The sequence below is a fragment of the Hyla sarda genome, chromosome 6, assembly GCF_029499605.1.
Source record: "Hyla sarda isolate aHylSar1 chromosome 6, aHylSar1.hap1, whole genome shotgun sequence".
In the NCBI taxonomy this organism is placed as follows: Eukaryota; Metazoa; Chordata; class Amphibia; order Anura; family Hylidae; genus Hyla; species Hyla sarda.
In genome coordinates, this window is record NC_079194.1 from 45,426,821 (window position 1) to 45,444,621 (window position 17,801).

A 17,801-nucleotide genomic window follows, 5' to 3' on the forward strand; every position below is an offset into this window, starting at 1 on the left:
TTTTTTTTTAATCAACTGGTGCTAGAAAGTTAAACAGATTTGTAAATTACTTATTTTAAAGAAAATCTTAATCCTTCCAGTACCTATAAGCTGTTGAATGTTCCACAGGAAGTTCTTTTCTTTTTTAATTTCCTTTCCGCCTGACCACAGTGCTCTCTGCTGACACCTCTGTCCATTTTGGGAACTGTCCAGAGTAGAAGCAAATCCCCATAGAAAACCAATCCTGCTCCGTACAGTTCCTAAAATGGACTGAGGTGTCAGCAGAGAGCACTGTGGTCAGACAGAATCGAAATTCAAAAAGAAAAGAACTTCCTGTGGAGCATACAGAAGCTGATAAGAACTGAAACTGTTAAGAATTTTTAATAGAAGTAATTTACAAACCTGTTTAACCTTCTGGCACCAGTTGATTTAAAAAATAAAAAGTTTACCAGGGGAGTACCCCTTTAAACGATAATACACCATAGTAAGTGTCCACACTACACATTTTCTATGATGGAAATTACATAAGCGCTTCTTTTAACCAATGAAGTTTAATAACAAAAATATATTGTTCTCTTCTTAGACCCCACCCTTAAAATAGACGACAGCAATACCCGCCTCCTGATTGGTTGTTTAGTTGCCATCATCTTTATACTTGTGGCGATTATTGTGATTATCCTGTGGCGACAGTTCTGGCAGAAGATGCTAGAGAAGGTACATTGTAGCTTAAAATATGATTGTAAATGTATTTATATAAATGTATTATCAATTGCGTTCATATCTTTTTCTCAAACCATTTCAAACAAACTAATATGAAGTCCTACATATGAGTTTGTTATGTTGTTGTGTTTTGTATATTTTATCTCATTATAAAAGTCATTGGCCCTCATTTACTAAAGTCCAACCGTCTCTTTTTCTCGGTTATTGCGCCTAAATGTTACGCCGAGCGCTCCGGGTCCCTGCTCCTCCCCGGAGCGTTCGCGGCGTTCCTCTCTCTGCAGCCCCCCATTCAGACCCGCTGACCGGGAGCGCTGCACTGACATTGCCGGCGGGGATGCGATTCGCATAGCGGGACGCGCCCGCTCGCGAATCGCATCCCAAGTAACTCACCTGTCCCGGCCCCCGGCTGTCATGTCCTGGCACGCGCGGCTCCGCTCCTCAGGGCGCGCGCGCGCCAGCTCTCTAAGATTTAAAGGGCCAGTGCACCAATGATTGGTGCCTGGCCCAATCAGCCTAATTAGCTTCCACCTGCTCCCTGGCTATAATACCTCACTTCCCCTGCACTCCTTTGCCGGATCTTGTTGCCTTGTGCCAGTGAAAGCGTTTAGTGTTGTCCAAAGCCTGTGTTCCAGATCTTCTGCTATCCACATTGACTACGAACCTTGCCGCCTGCCCCGACCTTCTGCTACGTCTGACCTTGCCTCTGCCTAGTCCTTCTGTCCCACGTCTTCTCAGCAGTCAGCGAGGTTGAGCCGTTGCCGGTGGAATACGACCTGGTTGCTACCGCCGCAGCAAGACCATTCCGCTTTGCGTCGGGCTCCGGTGAATACCAGTAGCATCTTAGAACCGGTCCACCGACACGGTCAACGCCAATCCCTCGCTCACACAGAGGATCCACATCCAGCCAGCCGAATTGTGACAGTAGATCCGGCCATGGATCCCGCTGAGGTGCCGCTGCCAAGTCTCGCTGACCTATCCACGGTGGTCGCTCAGCAATAGCAGCAAATCGCCCAACAAGGACAGCAGCTGTCGCAGTTGACCGCCACATTACAGCAACTTCTGCCACTGCTACAGCAGCAACCATCTCCTCCGCCAGCTCCTGCACCTCCTCCGCAGCGAGTGGCCGCTCCCAGCCTCCGCTTGTCCCTGCCGGACAAATTTGATGGGGACTCTAGACTCTGCCGTGGCTTTCTGTCTCAATGTTCCCTACATATGGAGATGTTGTCGGACCAATTTCCCACAGAACGGTCTAAGGTGACGTTCGTAGTGAGTCTTCTTTCTGGAAAGGCCTTGTCTTGGGCCACACCGCTCTGGGACCGCAATGATCCTGCCACAGCCACAGTCCAGTCCTTCTTCGCTGAAGTCCGTAGTGTCTTCGAGGAACCAGCCCGAGCTTCTTCTGCCGAGACTGCCCTGCTGAACCTGGTCCAGGGTAATTCTTCAGTAGGCGAGTACGCCATCCAATTTCGTACTCTCGCTTACGAATTATCTTGGAATAACGAGGCTCTCTGCGCGAAGTTTAAAAAAGGCCTATCCAGTAACATCAAGGATGTGCTGGCCGCACGAGAGATTCCTGCCAACCTGCAAGAACTTATCCATTTGGCCACCCGCATTGACATGCGTTTTTCTGAGAGACACCAGGAGCTCCGCCAGGAAAAAGACCTTGATCTCTGGGCACCTCTCCCACAGTATCCTTTGCAATCCACCCTTGTGCCTCCTGCCGAGGAGGCTATGCAAGTGGATCGGTCTCGCCTGACCCAGGAAGAGGGGACTCGCCGTAGGGAAAAAAATCTTTGTCTGTACTGCGCTAGTACCGAACATTTCTTGGTGGATTGCCCTATTCGTCCTCCACGTCTGGGAAACGCACGCACGCACCCAGCTCACGTGGGTGTGGCGTCTCTTGGTACGAAATCTGCTTCTCCACGTCTCACTGTGCCCGTGCGGATTTCTCCTTCTGCCAACTCCTCCCTCTCAGCCGTGGCCTGCTTGGACTCTGGTGCTTCTGGAAATTTTATTCTGGACTCTTTGGTGAATAAGTTCTGCATCCCGGTGACCCGTCTCGTCAAGCCGCTCTACATTTCTTCCGTCAACGGAGTGAAGTTGGACTGTACTGTGCGTTACCGCACAGAACCTCTCTTAATGTGCATTGTACCCCATAATGAACAATTGAATTGTTCGTCCTTCCCAACTGTACCTCTGAAGTCCTCCTCGGTCTGCCATGGCTCCAGCATCATTCTCCCACCCTTGACTGGACCACCAGGGAGATCAAGAATTGGGGTCCTGCTTGCCGCAAGAGATGCCTCACGTCTCCTCCCAGTCCCGTCTGTCGGGCCTCAGTGTCTCCTCCTGTGCCTGGTCTCCCCAAGGCCTATCAGGACTGTGCCATGCCTCCTCATAGCCCCCGTCCTGGTGACACTCTGCCCCATGCCAAGCTTCACCCTCTGCCCTCCCTCCCCATTCCCACTCCTGCTGAACTGCCTGCCTTTGAGGAAACCCTACAATCGCTCCCAGTGTCCTCGTCCCACGTGAAGCTATTGCCGGACAAAAAAAGGGGGAGACCTAAGGGGGGGGGGGGGGTACTGTTACGCTGAGCGCTCCGGGTCCCTGCTCCTCCCCGGAGCGCTCGCGGCGTTCCTCTCTCTGCAGCGCCCCGGTCAGACCCGCTGACCGGGAGCGCTGCAATGACATTGCCAGTGGGGATGCGATTCGCATAGCGGGACGCGCCCGCTCGCGAATCGCATCCCAAGTCACTCACCTGTCCCGGCCCCCGGCTGTCATGTCCTGGCGCGCGCGGCTCCGCTCCTTAGGGCGCGCGCGCCAGCTCTCTAAGATTTAAAGGGCCAGTGCACCAATGATTGGTGCCTGGCCCAATCAGCCTAATTAGCTTCCACCTGCTCCCTGGCTATATTACCTCACTTCCCCTGCACTCCCTTGCCGGATCTTGTTGCCTTGTGCCAGTGAAAGCGTTTAGTGTTGTCCAAAGCCTGTGTTCCAGATCTTCTGCTATCCACATTGACTACGAACCTTGCCACCTGCCCTGACCTTCTGCTAAGTCTGACCTTGCCTCTGCCTAGTCCTTCTGTCCCACGCCTTCTCAGCAGTCAGCGAGGTTGAGCCGTTGCCGGTTGATACGACTTGGTTGCTACCGCCGCAGCAAGACCATCCCGCTTTGCGGCGGGCTCTGGTGAATACCAGTAGCATCTTAGAACCGGTCCACCGACACGGTCCACGCCAATCCCTCGCTGACACAGAGGATCCACATCCAGCCAGCCGAATCATGACACTAAATTTCAGTCGCAACGTCTGTGCGACTATTTATGCGACCAAATTTTAGTTGCACAACCGACACTTTAGAAAACACTCTGAGTATTTTTTTTCCACTCTGAAATGGGCGTGTTTTATGCAAAAATGGGCGTTTTACCAACAAAAAAAACAAAAAAGAGTACTTCCAAAATGACTCGAGAAAAAGTGTGAGTTTGCCTTACACAATAACCGACAGCCAAGAAAATTGGAATTCCAAAAATGGAATAATTTCTTACAAGGGACTGTTTGCCATTGTGTTTTTTGTGAAAGTAACTTATAACCTGAAAACATTTTGTACAGTTAAACACTTTTATGAATAACATATTGAATGCTTTTGTGATAGTTAAAGGGGTATTCCAGGAAAAAAACTTTTTTATATAAATATCAAATGGCTTCAGAAAGTTAAACAGATTTGTAAATTACTTCTATTAAAAAATCTTAATCCTTTCAGTACTTATGAGCTTCTGAAGTTAAGGTTGTTCTTTTCTGTCTAAATCCTCTCTGATGACACCTGTCTCGGGAAACGCCCAGTTTAGAAGAGGTTTGCTATGGGGATTTGCTTCTAAACTGGGCATTTCCCGAGACAGGTGTCATCATAGAGGATTTAGACAGAAAAGAACAACCTTAACTTCAGAAGCTCATAAGTACTGAAAGGATTAAGATTTTTTAATAGAAGTAATTTACAAATCTGTTAAACTTTCTGGAGCCAGTTGATATATAAAAAAAAGTTTTTTCCTGGATAACCCCTTTAATGTATATATATTTTTTTCCAATTTTTGGTTTTGCATTTGCAATATTAGGTTTAAATCAATTTAACACCCAAGCCTGAATAAGCCTGAAAAAAAAAAACGACGAGTGATATTGAAATCACTCCAGAATAAACATTCCACTCTTAGTAAATCAGGGCCATTATGTGTTATCTCAGTGATTGGCATAGCCAGAAGGTTGGACTGGCTCATTTTCACTATTTGTACGTTACAAAATTCAAGGTAAAAAAAAAAAGGTAAAGCATGCCTCCAATCATACAAGTTCACTTACGACTTACCTTGGTAAAAAATACAATACTTATTTGTTTCCTGATGAATTGTAAGTTGAAAACATTGTAACATGAGACCATAGCGCTATTGTAAACTAGAACCTGATTCAGAAAAGAATAACCTGACAGACGTTTTTGTTTTTAAATCTTTGCCTTTCAAGGGCCAAAACTTTTTTTTTTTTTTTTACATCAACATAGCCGTATAAGAACTTGTTTTTGGAGGGGCACAATTTAGTGTATTTAGTTTTATTTTTTAACCCCTTGGTGACATTGGACATAACTATGTGGCTATAAGGCTGCTTGGGCCTTAACAAACTGTGCCATTAATTAACATGAGTCAATAAGTGACATCAGCGATCTTGCTGATGTTGGTCTGTTGTTAAGTGCCATGATCAGCAGCGATCACAGCATTTAGGGTACGTTCAGACGAGTGGATTTACAGCGTATTTTACAGTGCGGATCCGCCGCTGAAGGACCTCTGTATGCTGCCTTTACATGTGTCTGCTCGGAGCGTCAATACGCCAATACGTGCAGACACACTGAAGCGATGTGCAAGTTGCCGCGCATGCGCGGTATACTCGGACACAACGCGGCCGCTCCCCCTGCTCTATGAGCTAGGCCGAGAGCTGCCGCTATGTACAAGTATACTGCGCATGCGCGCAGCGTCTCGCACATCGCAGTGTGTCTGCTCGTAGCGACATATTGCCGATCCAAGCAGGCACATGTAAAGGCAGCATACAGAGGTTCTTCAGCGGCGGATACACTGCAAAATAGGTGCTGTAAATCCGCTCGTCTGAACGTACCCTTAAGAAACTGAATGATAGGTGCCGTGCATGCCCAATTGGCACATGTTTGCGGGGTGCAGACTGGTTTCAATGGTAGACGGAGCCCTTCACTAGGCCTTCAGGCCTACCACTCAGTTATCTGCTAATAGAGTCTGCCTCTACTAGGCTCTACTAGTAGAGCATTGATCAGTATAAAGAATATAAAGTATCCATAAAGAAGAAGATGGCAGCACTCACCAGTACAGTGGATCAATATCTTCTTTATTAAAGTGCAGTCAACTAGCACCATGTGCAGCCAGACACGGGCGTGCAACAGCGGTAACCCATTCTGCTGATCGATGTTGGTGTCCGTGTCTGGCTGCACATGTTGCTAGTTGACTGCACTTTAATAAAGAAGATATAGATCCACTGTACTGGTGAGTGCTCCCATCTTCTTCCTTATGGATACATTTTATAGACTCTACTGCTCTTGATTGGTTCAGCACCCATTACGGACAGTATCTTACCGGCCATCCTAAGGGAACTGTTAACATACCATTTCATTTGTGGGTTGCTCCGCAAGTGTGTTGTCTCTACACTCGGGCTTGGTGCCGACCACGGTTTGCTATTCGTTTTTTGGTTATAAACAATATAATGACTGCCCATAAAAGTCCGCTAGAGGTACTTAGAAAGTGTGAAAAAAATATGCAGATTTTTGGTCATATCATATATCAGAAAAGCAACTATAAGAAGAGATCAAAACGTGCCATCTAAACCAATAAATAAGTACCAATAAAATCTACAGATCATAGCTCCAAAAATTAGCCCTCAAAATGCCCTGTAGGATTAAGTAAATAAATAAATAAATAAAATTTCCTTTTTTTTGTGTTATTTTTACTGTAAAGTGTACTGCATAAAAAACAACAACAAAGCACAAAATTCAATCAACCCAGTGTGGTTCATAACTCTATACTGACTTATAGGAAACTTGATCACAAAATTTTTCTTAAAAGCTATTTATGTGTAAAACCACATGGTTTTATGGTGTAGTTTTAATACAGTTTTTCTAGCCAAATCCAGTTAATCCAAAGATATTTTAAAGCATAAAAACAAGACGTATGCTTCTCTTTTACAACCACTTCTGTATTTTCAAAAACTTTATATTTTTTGTGAAATGTCAACAAACTATTATGTTATTGTCTTTTTTGTGCTCTTATTATTTTCAGGCATCTAGAAGGATGTTGGATGAGGAGCTGACTGTCAGCCTATCAATCCCCAGTGATTCCAATACATACAATGCAAATAGAAGGCATGAATCAATGTCAACTAGCGAACATGAATCCAACTCCACCTATGACAGGATATTTCCTCTTGGGCCGGACTATCAGGAGCTCACAGCACAAGCAGTGGTAGAAGAGGAAGCTGGTATGTAGTAAGAAGTATTATTAAGATTAAAGGGGCATTCCGGCCATAGACATCTTATCCCCTATCTAAAGGAGGATCGCGGAGGGCCTGCTGATGTAGGGGCCGTGACATGAATGTAGGGGCCGTGGCCTGATGTCACGAGGGAGCGTGGCGTGACGTAATGTGGGGGCGTGGCGTGATGTCACGTCTTCAGTCACGGAAACACAGAGGTTTCCGAGACTGGAGCAGCAGCCCAGCATAGAATGAGATCAGACATCTTTTCTACTATCCTTTGGATAGAAGATAAGATGACTATGGCTGGAATACAATTGGACACCTAAATCTTGTGTGGATGGAAATGATGAGGACTTTCTGCAGTAGCAAATCTACAGCATTTCTGCACCATAAGGAATCTTAATAATAAATATTTTAAGGGAAAATTTCACTTTTTTGCTATACATTTTTGCTTTTTTGAATACAAAATGTTATAAAAGTCATATTCTGCATTTACAGTCACATAGCTAAATAAAGTGCAATACTAAATTGGGGTACTAAAATAGAGACTGTTGGCAATAGTGTGGTTACTTATAACTATGCAATCTTACTATGCTCAGGAGCCACACCTCTACATGTTGAGTACATATGCCATGAAAGGGTTACTAGATTCAGAAGTCAGGAGTGGGTCCTTGAAGTGTACCTGCCATTTACAAAACTTTTGACATGTCACAGAGATATTTAAAAAGTTTTGATCGGTCAAGGTCTCACTAATGAGACCCACATAGGTCTCCATCCTGAGGCCCCATAATAAGTCTATGGGCCATCTTGTGAAGCTGGCAGCTGGGATGTAAAGTGCACTACTGTGCACTTGTCCCAACTCGTTCCAATGAGACCCGACCAATCAGAATCTTTGACCTGTCTCTGTGATGTGTCCAAAGTTTTAATAAATTACACTTACACTTTAAGGGAGAACAAATATAGCAAAAACACCCATTACTTGTTTTAGCTAAAACAAATGCATACAAGGCCGCCAATCTACTGAGTTCAACAAAATAACAGTATGCGCTTGAAAATGGACTTAAAGGGGTACTCTGGCGGGAAAAAAAATTCAAATCAACTGGTGCCAGGAAGTTAAACAGATTTGTAAATTACTTCTATTTAAAATCTTAATCCTTCCAGTACTGATCAGCTGCTGTATGCTACAGAGGATGTTGAGTAGTTCTTTTCAGTCTGACCACAGTGCTCTCTGCTGTCGCCTTTGTCTTTATCAGGAACTGTCCGGAGCAGGAGAGGTTTGCTATGGGGATTTTCTTCTACTCTGGACAGTTCCTGACACAGAGACGTGTCAGCAGAGAGCACTGTGGTCAGAGAGAAAAGAACAACTCAACTTCCTCTGGAGCATACAGCAGCTGATAAGTACTGGACAATTAAGATTTTTTTTATAGAAGTTATTTACAAATCTGTTTAGCTTTCTGGAACCAATTGATTTAAAAAAAAATTGTTTTCCCCCGGAGTACCCCTTTAATGTGGTCACTATAAGATAACATTAGTCATTTGAACTCAATGGAGCTAGCACGGGTACATTGCAACATACATTGGCAAACTGTTCTGACATGCCAACGAAAACCCTAAACATAGTCTACTCTTCAAATGTGAATGTAGAGTAAGTGACACAGCCTGAGGACAAGAGTGGAGCTCTTTTTGCAATATACGAGTATATTTTGAATATATAATGCATTCTAAATGTTTAAAAAAAATCATCTGCACCTAATACTCCATAATGATGAACTGAAAACAGAATTGTAGAATTTTTTTGCCAAATTATTAGGAAAAACTTACATTTCACATGGACATAAGTATTCAGACCCTTTGCTAGGACAAGTAAAATTTAGCTAAGGAGGCCTCCCATTTCTCTCTCTGAGATGTTTCTACAGCTTGTTTGGGGCCACATATAGTAAATTAATGGGATTGAACAGGATTGAGAATGACACAGCCCTGTCTATATAAGGTGTCACAGCTGACAATCAGAGGGGCGCATCACAAGATGTGCGTCACAAAAGCGCTTGGCATTACCACTCAGTGATGCGTAATGGCCATAAGAAGAGGGGGGCGGTGCCGCCGCTGGGGAGAAGGAGCTTTTCACAAGGTATCTGCGCATAGCAGGGGCGCTCGGCATCACTCCCCCATGATGCGCCTGCGCATCAGAGGTGAAGCAGTGTCGGTGCGTCTCCTAGGTAACGCATCACTGCGGGTCAGCGTATCTCTGAGTCACGTGACCATCTCGGGAAGATGCCAAAGCCGGGTTGGTAGGTGCATCATGGGGAGTTATGCCGTGCGTCCCTGCTATGCGCAGATACCTTGTGAAACGCTCCTTCTCCACTGTGACGTCCTGTGGACATGGGATTGGATCGCTAGCAAATACGTGTAATTTCTCTTCCTTTGACTTACATTGCACATTGTGGGTACACATCGGACGTTAGGTCCTGTCTATGTATTATTACTTGGATATATCTTTATTATATCAGATACTTCCAATGACGTTGTAGGGAAGGGTCATGTGATTGAATTGGAAGGAGTGGTCTGTACATCAGATGATCGCCTGTGCGGTCCGCACCCCCCCTAGCAACGCCACTGCTGACAATGTATATCAGAGCAAAAACTAAGTCATGAAAAGGAAAGAACTGCCTGTAGAGCCCAGAGACTGTGTAGATGCACAGATCTGGAAGAACATAGTAAAAATGTTTCAGCTGCAGTGAACATTCATAAGAGCACAGTGTCCGCCATAATTCTTGATGAAATTCGAAATTTAGTAATCGGGTAAGAAGGGCCTTGGTAAGAGAAGTGACCAAGAACCCAAGAGTCATTCTGGCTGAGCTCCAAAGATCCTGTGTGCAGATGGGAGAAACTTTGAGAAGGTTTTATGTCAGAGGGGCTAGAAAGAAGCCTCTCCTCAGAAAAAGATGCATGAAAGCCGCATGGAGCTTGCAAAAAAAAAAGCTCCGAAAGGACTCTCAGACTATGAGAAACATGGTTCTCTGGTCTGATGAAACCAAGATTGAACTTTCTGGCCTCAATTCTAAGGCTAAGTTTCCACTTGTTTTTTTTGTGGCCCAAAAAAATACCAGAAAAAAAGCCACAGTATTTTCCTGTGTTTGGCGTTTTCTTCTTGCGTTTTTTCTGGCGTTTTTTGCCTTTGAGTGGAAATTGCATTTTTGGCCCCTTTGAAGTGTTTGAAAAAGTTGTTGGTTACCAAAAAAAATAATAATAATGAAAAAAAAAAAAGGTGCGGGCAGGGCCCTAAAAATGTAGCCGACAATAATAAAAATGTAGTGTATGTGTTTTTCCCCTTTTTTTTATTTTTTATTTTTTAGGTGGTACTACTACTCCCAGTATGGAACACACTGTTCCATGATGGGAGTAGTAGTTCCTGTACTAATAGACAGATCGCCCCAGGTGTCACTCCTGACACCCGCTGTGATCCTCCTGTATAATGTATAGATGCGGCCGGCCGCTCTTCTATGGTCCCTGCACTGCCGTATATATACACATATTCCTATTTCCCACACAGAGATGTGATTGGCTGGAACCATCTGGCCAATCACAGCTCTCTGCAGGAAATATGAATAGGTGTATATATATATGTCAATGCAGGGGACCATAGAAGAGCGGCCGCATCTATACATTATACAGAAGGATCGTAAAAGACCTGGGGTGATCTGTCAATTAGTACCGGTACTACTACTCCCATCATGGAACAGTGTGTTTCATGCTGGGAGTAGTAGTACTACCTAAAAAAAAGAAGAAAAAAAAGTGAAAAACACACACACACAACATTTTTATTATTGTCGGCTACATTTTTAGGGCCCTGCCTGCCCATATAAATGTATCCCTGTTTAAAAATTAATAAAATATTGTTATAAAAAAGATAAATTTTTTTAAATACAATTTTTTCCATCACTACTGTATCTTTTTAAATATATTTTTTAATGGTACCCTACGAAATTTTTTTAAAAAAAGGTATCTCCATCATTTTTTGGGATTGCTAAAGTCCAAATAAAAATATAAAAACCGCCTGCACAAATGCCAAAGTTAAAACCCACATGTGGTTTTTCTTGGTGTTTTTTTTTTACTCCCATAGACTTCTATGGGAGAAAAATGCCACGATTTCATGGAAAAAAACGACATATGCTCAACATTCTGCGACTTTGCAAAACCGCCAAGGAAAAGTGGAAAAATAATTTAGCGATGTCTCATTGATTTACAGCTAACATCTGGCCACAGCATTTTTTCAATGAAAAAACGTCATGTTTTGGCGTTTTTTTAGGAAAAAACGCACACAAAAAAAACAAGTGGATACTTAGCCTAAGCATCATGTCTAGAGGAAATGAGGCGCTGCTTATCACCTGCCCAATACCATCCGTACAGTAAAGCATGGTGGGGGCAGCATAATGCTGTAGGGGTGTTTTTCAGTGGCTGGGCAGGAAGACTGTCAGGGTTGAGGAAAAGCGGAATGGGACAGAGCACAGAGTTATTCTTAATTAAAACCTGATCTAGAGCCCTCTAAACTTCTGTGGTGAAGTTTCATCTCCCAACAAGACAGTGACCCTATGCACAAAGCCAAAACAACAAAGGAGCGGCTTAGGTAGGTTGGAACAGGAGGGCTGAATGCCCTTGAGTGGCCCAGACTGAACCCTGACTTGAACCCAGTCAAACATCTCTGGAGAGACCTGAAAATGGCTTTTTCCGATGGTCCCCATCCAACCTGACAGAGCTCGAAAAGATCTGCAAAAGAGAAGGGCAAAAAATCCCCAATAAAACCTTATCATCCTAAAGAGATACTCCACTGCTCAGCGTTTGGAACAAACTGTTCCGAACGCTGGAGCCAGTACCGGGAGCTTGTGACGTCATAGCCCCGCCCTCTCATGATGTCACACCCCGCCTCCTCAATGCAAGTTTAGACTTGCATTGAGGGGGCAGGGCGTGACATCATGAGGGGGCGGGGCTATAATATCCCAAGCTCCCGATGCTGGCTCCAGCATTCGGAACTGATTGTTCTAAACGCTGAGCAGCGGAGTACCCCTTTAAGTAACAGATCTGACTATTTAACTAAACTAACAACAATTTAAGTTTTTCCTTTTTATTAAATTTGCTAAAATGTGTGTGGGGAAAAAACTTGATTTTTTTTTTATTTTACCACAAGGCCGCAACATAACAAAATGTGAAAAAAATAAAAGGATTTGAAAATTTTTTAAATGCCTTGGCCCTGATTTACTAAGAGTTTAGTGGAGATTTCTTTATGGGTTTTAATTCCCTACAATTTTTTTCCATGGTATTTACTAAGTTTTCCCTACATTTTGCACTTTTCCTTACATTTTGCTTTTTTTTACACATGCTCTGATATGTCGGGTTTTCCGCAGCTCAAGTCCACTACATTTTCTTTGGAAACCTTAGTAAATATGTTGGGTTTTTGTGAAAATGTCAGGGACATGCCCCCTTTTCGGCAACCATGCCCCTTTCCTGGTGGCCACGCCCTTTCCTGGTGGCCAGGCCCCTTTTTCAAGTTTTCTCAGTAAAATGGAGAGCTAGTCGGGTTTTTATTTTTATTTTTTTTATTCTGGAGCAAATTCTGGCGCAGACAGAATTTCTGGTGCAATGCACCAGAATCTGGTGCACAGCCCGACAATAGTAAATCAGGGCAAATGTATTTAAATTTGTAAATGTTTGTAAAATTCCTTGTTTTGTCCTGCTGTACATTCTTTTTGGTTTTCGTTCTCTAATCGAAAAATTTTGCTAAACTGCGGAGTTCCTATTCTTGGCTAACATGATGGAAATCATTATCGTCTCCCAACTATTTTGTTAGCGTTGTAGAGGGTGCTGTATCACGTAGGGAATGTTTTCATGAATGTAGGAAATGTAGGATATGTTGTAATAGAGTACTGGTGACGCAAGTAGTTCACTAAGACGGCTACTAGCCATTGTAAGACAACATTGTTAGTGGTTGATAACTTACACACATACACTATAACTTAAAACACATTTTGACTGTTCTTTTGAAAGCAGACAGTTTTGAGTCCTACAAAAAATCAGACACAGTGCTCTCTGCTGCCATCCTGCTTTGGACAGTTGAGCTACCAACTTGGGCAGATAGTTGACGGGGAGATATAACAAATGATACCTAAGTCTTAGCTGATGACTGCTTGCAAAGTAATAAAATCATGTTTTACTTTTAAGCTTTAGAGTCATAAAGCTCGGGCTGCACTGCAGCATGCCCGCCTCCTCAATGTCAGAAGCCAAGCAGGAAGAGGTGGGGGAGGGAAAAGGCATGCATGCTGCAGCTCAGCACAGCCTCTATGACTCTTGGGCTCAAAAGTTAAACATGAGTTCATAACTTTGCAAGCAACCATCAGCTAAGACACATGTATCATTTGTTTTATCTACTCATTAGTTATCTGCCCATGTTTGCATCTCTGAGCATGATATAGAGAATAGATTCCCTTAAAACATCAATAAGGTTTGTAGGAAAGTCAAAATCTCCACCCATCTATAAACAACTGTTTAGGGGATCTTATCCATTGTCAATATAGAGCAGGGAACTGGTTGGCTTGTTGAGAAGCATTTAACATAGCTCTTAAAGGGGTACTCTGGCCCTAAAACATCTTATCCCCTATCCAAAGGATAGGGGATAAGATGTCTGATCCCGGGGTTCCGCTGCTCGGGACCCCCGCAATCTCTCATGCAGCACCCACCTGTCTCAGCTGCACACAGCGCTGGAGGCTCTGTGTCTGAAGCCTCACGTCCTCGGGGCTGAGGCTTCAGACATGGAGCCTCCAGCACTGCGTGCAGCTGAGACAGATGGGTGCTGCATGAGAGATTGCGGGGGTCCCCAGCAGCGGATCCCCGCGATCAGCTGGAGTACCCCTTTTAAGTGCAACTGTCATGAACTTGGGGCTATATAACCTACACACAGCCTTTGTACTGTGATCAGATTTTGTCTACAGTAGTGTTTTTACCTTATTTCTCTCTGCTTTTATCACCCCCAAAAAAAGAGAGCGAGCGCTTGCCAGGATAACACGCTGCGGCGTGCAAGGGGGATAAGCTAAGATGCTCATGGGCTGGGTCCTGTGCGTCAATCAGACAGTGGTCCCAGCGCTGACATACAGATGATAGGCGTGTCAGCGGCGGGGCATAGCGAACCTTGCGCCACGCCTATCCGTCTGTGTGCGGCTGCTATCAAAAACGGTGATATAAGCAGAGAGAACTAAGGTAAAAAACACTACTGTAGACACAATCTGCACACAGTACAAAGGCTGTGTGTAGGTTATATAGCCCCAAGTTCATAACAGTTGCGCTTTAAAGTATAATGTTTCTCCTTGTGGAGATAGCCAACTGGCATAGGCTTAGTCTGTAAGCCTCCAGATGCCATCAGGCAGTCTCAGGTAGAAGAAATGTTACAAGAGATTTGAATCTACTTCACTATTATTTATTTTATCAGGATGTTCTGCTGGAAAGCTTGCTCTACCTACAAATGCAGATGGTGTTCCTCACTATGCTGAGGCTGATATAGTGAATTTGCAAGGAGTCACTGGGGGCAACACCTACTCTGTTCCAGCAATCACAATGGATCTCCTATCTGGTAAAGAGGTGGCAGTGGAAGAATTTCCAAGAAAGCATTTAGCTTTTAAAGAGAAGCTTGGAGAAGGTCAGTTTGGAGAGGTCAGTATTTTTCTGTTTGCATATAAACACTTTACAGGTCCTAAAGACCTATGAATTAAATCAAAGTCTAAATTATCGCCCCCGCTCCACACTCACAAAGAAATGCTCTGATATTTCAAGCCAGTTGATTGTTTCAGTCAGACTGGCCATTTACATTAGATAGTTGACTGACATATAAGGTCATTGGTTCACAGCTATCTCTTCCCAATCCCCCATACACTGTTCTCAACCAAATGTATAAAGTGTTCTGAGGAGAATAGGCCACTACCAGACACCTCTGGTGGCACCTTATCTTCCTTTAGAACAAAACAATTGGGGATATTTAACATCCATATCCTACTGTTCCCCAACATCTGGAGCCCAGTGTAAGGAGGCCACCATACACAATATTAGATGGTTGGCTGGTTCCACCGAAATTATCAGATCAAGCCAGCATTAGAGGGGTACTTCGCCCCTAGACATCTTATCCCTTATCCAAAGGATAGGGGATAAGATGTCTGATCACGGGGGGTCCTGCTGCTGGAACCCCCGGGAATCTGTGCTGCGGCACCCCAGTCATCCAGTTACTAGCGATGTGACGCCAGAGGCTCATGATGTCACGGCCACGCCCCCCTAGTGATGTCACTCCCTGCCTCTCAATGCAAGTCTATGGGAGGGGGCGTGACAGCCATAGACTTGCATCTAGGGGGAGTGGTGTGACATCACAAGGAGCATGGTCTTGACGTCAAGAGCTTCCGGCGCCGCAGCCAGCATTCTGGACGAATGCCGGGTGCTGCAGGGAGATTGCAGGGGGTCCCAGCGGCAGGACCCCCATGATCAGACAACTTATCCCCTATCCTTTAAGGGATAAGATGTCTAGGGGCCAGAGTACCCCTTTAATCCAATGTGTCTAGATCACATGAAGCCTCCTAACACAGGTACATTAAATTACTATTGCACGTGGTGAATAGTGATATAAACACTGTCCTGCCTTTGGGGTCATAATACATTGGTTTGCATTTAGTAGACTGTACAACCTCTACACATTGTGCTAGGCTGTGCAGTATGAATGTATGAAAAGGACAAATGTAAAGAGACATAGAAAGAATTTTGCTTAGTGCCAGTCTCTGGATTGAATCAAAAATATGAATCCTCATTTATGAAAAGTTTTAAATGTTGCAATGCATCTTTGCAGGTTCATCTCTGTGAAGCAGAGGGGGTAGAGGCCTTTCTAGACAAAGACTTGATTTTGGACACAAGCATTGGTCAGCCCACTCTTGTGGCTGTAAAAATGCTCAGAGCAGATGCCAACAAGAATGCCAGGTCAGTAAACAGGCATAAGAATTGGAACCAAGTCTCTTAATAACTATTCCTCCCATATTTACAGTGTTCTTCATAGTAATAGACCGAACTGTTTGACCATAACATATAAAGAGTGGATACACAACCCAATTAAATTTGGTTAAAATCAGTTAAGAAAAATGGCATGACCATTTTGATATGTTCTAATAACACTGCGAGTCTGTCCAAAAGGGCCATGCAGTTTAAATCCGTTTTACATTACAGGAATTTGCAACAGTTTTATGCAACATCTGTTGCTGCGTCTGCGAGCCACGTTTATGAGCATGCACACAATGTCTCTCTTTAAGAACAAACATAGTGTAAAATGGACATGGTTGAAGTGTGAACATTCAACAATGCCTCAAAAAAAGCAATGAAAAAGCAATCCCATGAACAAATGGTTAAAAAAAATGTGTGGCAAGATAAGCTGAAATGGGCACTGTCAGATTCAAAAACTTTTTATATGTTGTACATCTTGGCAAAAATATTAACCTTTCTAATATACTTCATAAGAAAATGGCTTTGTCCAAGCTGAAGCACAGGCATAGACAAAGACCAGTAAGTGAGGGTGGGCTAGCACTCCTCTGTGCTCTCTCCTTTCTGAAAGCAGTCCTCGGTGCTCTTTCCTGTCTGACAGTACTCCTCTGTGCTCTCACCTGTCTGATAGTACTCCTCTGTGCTCTCTCCTATCTGATAGTACTCCTCTGTGCTCTCGCCTGTCTGATAGGACTCCTCTGTGCTCTCCTGTCTGATAGCATTCCTCTATCTGATAGCACTCCTCTGTGCTCTCTCCTATCTGATAGCACTCCTCGGTGCTCACTCCTGTCTGAAAGCACTCCTCTATTCTCTCTCTTGTCTGATAGCACTCCTCTGTGCTCTCTACTGTCTGATAGTACTCCTCTGTGCTCTCTCCTGTCTGATAGTACTCCTCTGTGCTCTCTCCTGTCTGATAGCACTCCTCTGTGCTCTTTCCTATCCGATAGCACTCCTCTGTGCTCTCTCCTGTCTGATAACACTCCTCTGTGCTCTCTCTTGTCTGAAAGGACTCCTCTGTGCTCTCTCCTGTCTGATAGTACTCCTCTGTGCTCCTGTGCTCTCTCCTGTCTGATAGTACTCCTCTGTGCTCTCTCCTGTCTGATAGTACTCCTCTGTGCTCTCCCCAGTCTGATAGTACTCCTCTGTGCTCTCTCCTGTCTGATAGGACACCTCTGTGCTCTCTCTTGTCTGATAGGACTCCTCTGTGCTCTCTCCTGTCTGATAGTACTCTACTGTGCTCTCTCCTGTCTGATAGCACTCCTCTGTGCTCTCTCCTGTCTGATAGCACTCCTCTGTGCTCTCTTCTGTCTGATAGGACTCCTCTCTGCTCTCTCCTGTATGATAGTACTCCTCTGTGCTCTCTCCTGTCTGATAGGACTCATCTGTGCTCTCTCCTGTCTGATAGCACTCCTCTGTGCTCTCTCCTGTCTGATAGCACAGAGGAGTCCTATCAGACAGGAGAGAGCACAGAGGAGTGCTATCAGACAGGAGAGAGCACAGAGGAGTGCTATCAGACAAGAGAGAGCACA

At 44.4% G+C, this 17,801-nt stretch overlaps 1 protein-coding gene across 5 annotated transcripts in view; it reads left to right on the top strand.

Annotated features, from left to right (window-relative positions):
* The window catches only part of DDR2 (discoidin domain receptor tyrosine kinase 2), a 106,954-nt gene that overhangs the window by 74,726 nt on the left and 14,427 nt on the right, over positions 1-17,801 (top strand). For all 5 annotated transcript variants that reach the window (XM_056523571.1, XM_056523570.1, XM_056523572.1 and 2 more), the window contains 4 exons: positions 563-693; positions 7,029-7,227; positions 14,696-14,916; positions 16,091-16,218. In XM_056523571.1, the coding sequence (XP_056379546.1) occupies positions 563-693; positions 7,029-7,227; positions 14,696-14,916; positions 16,091-16,218 (679 nt within the window). The remainder of the gene's footprint in view (positions 1-562; positions 694-7,028; positions 7,228-14,695; positions 14,917-16,090; positions 16,219-17,801) is intronic.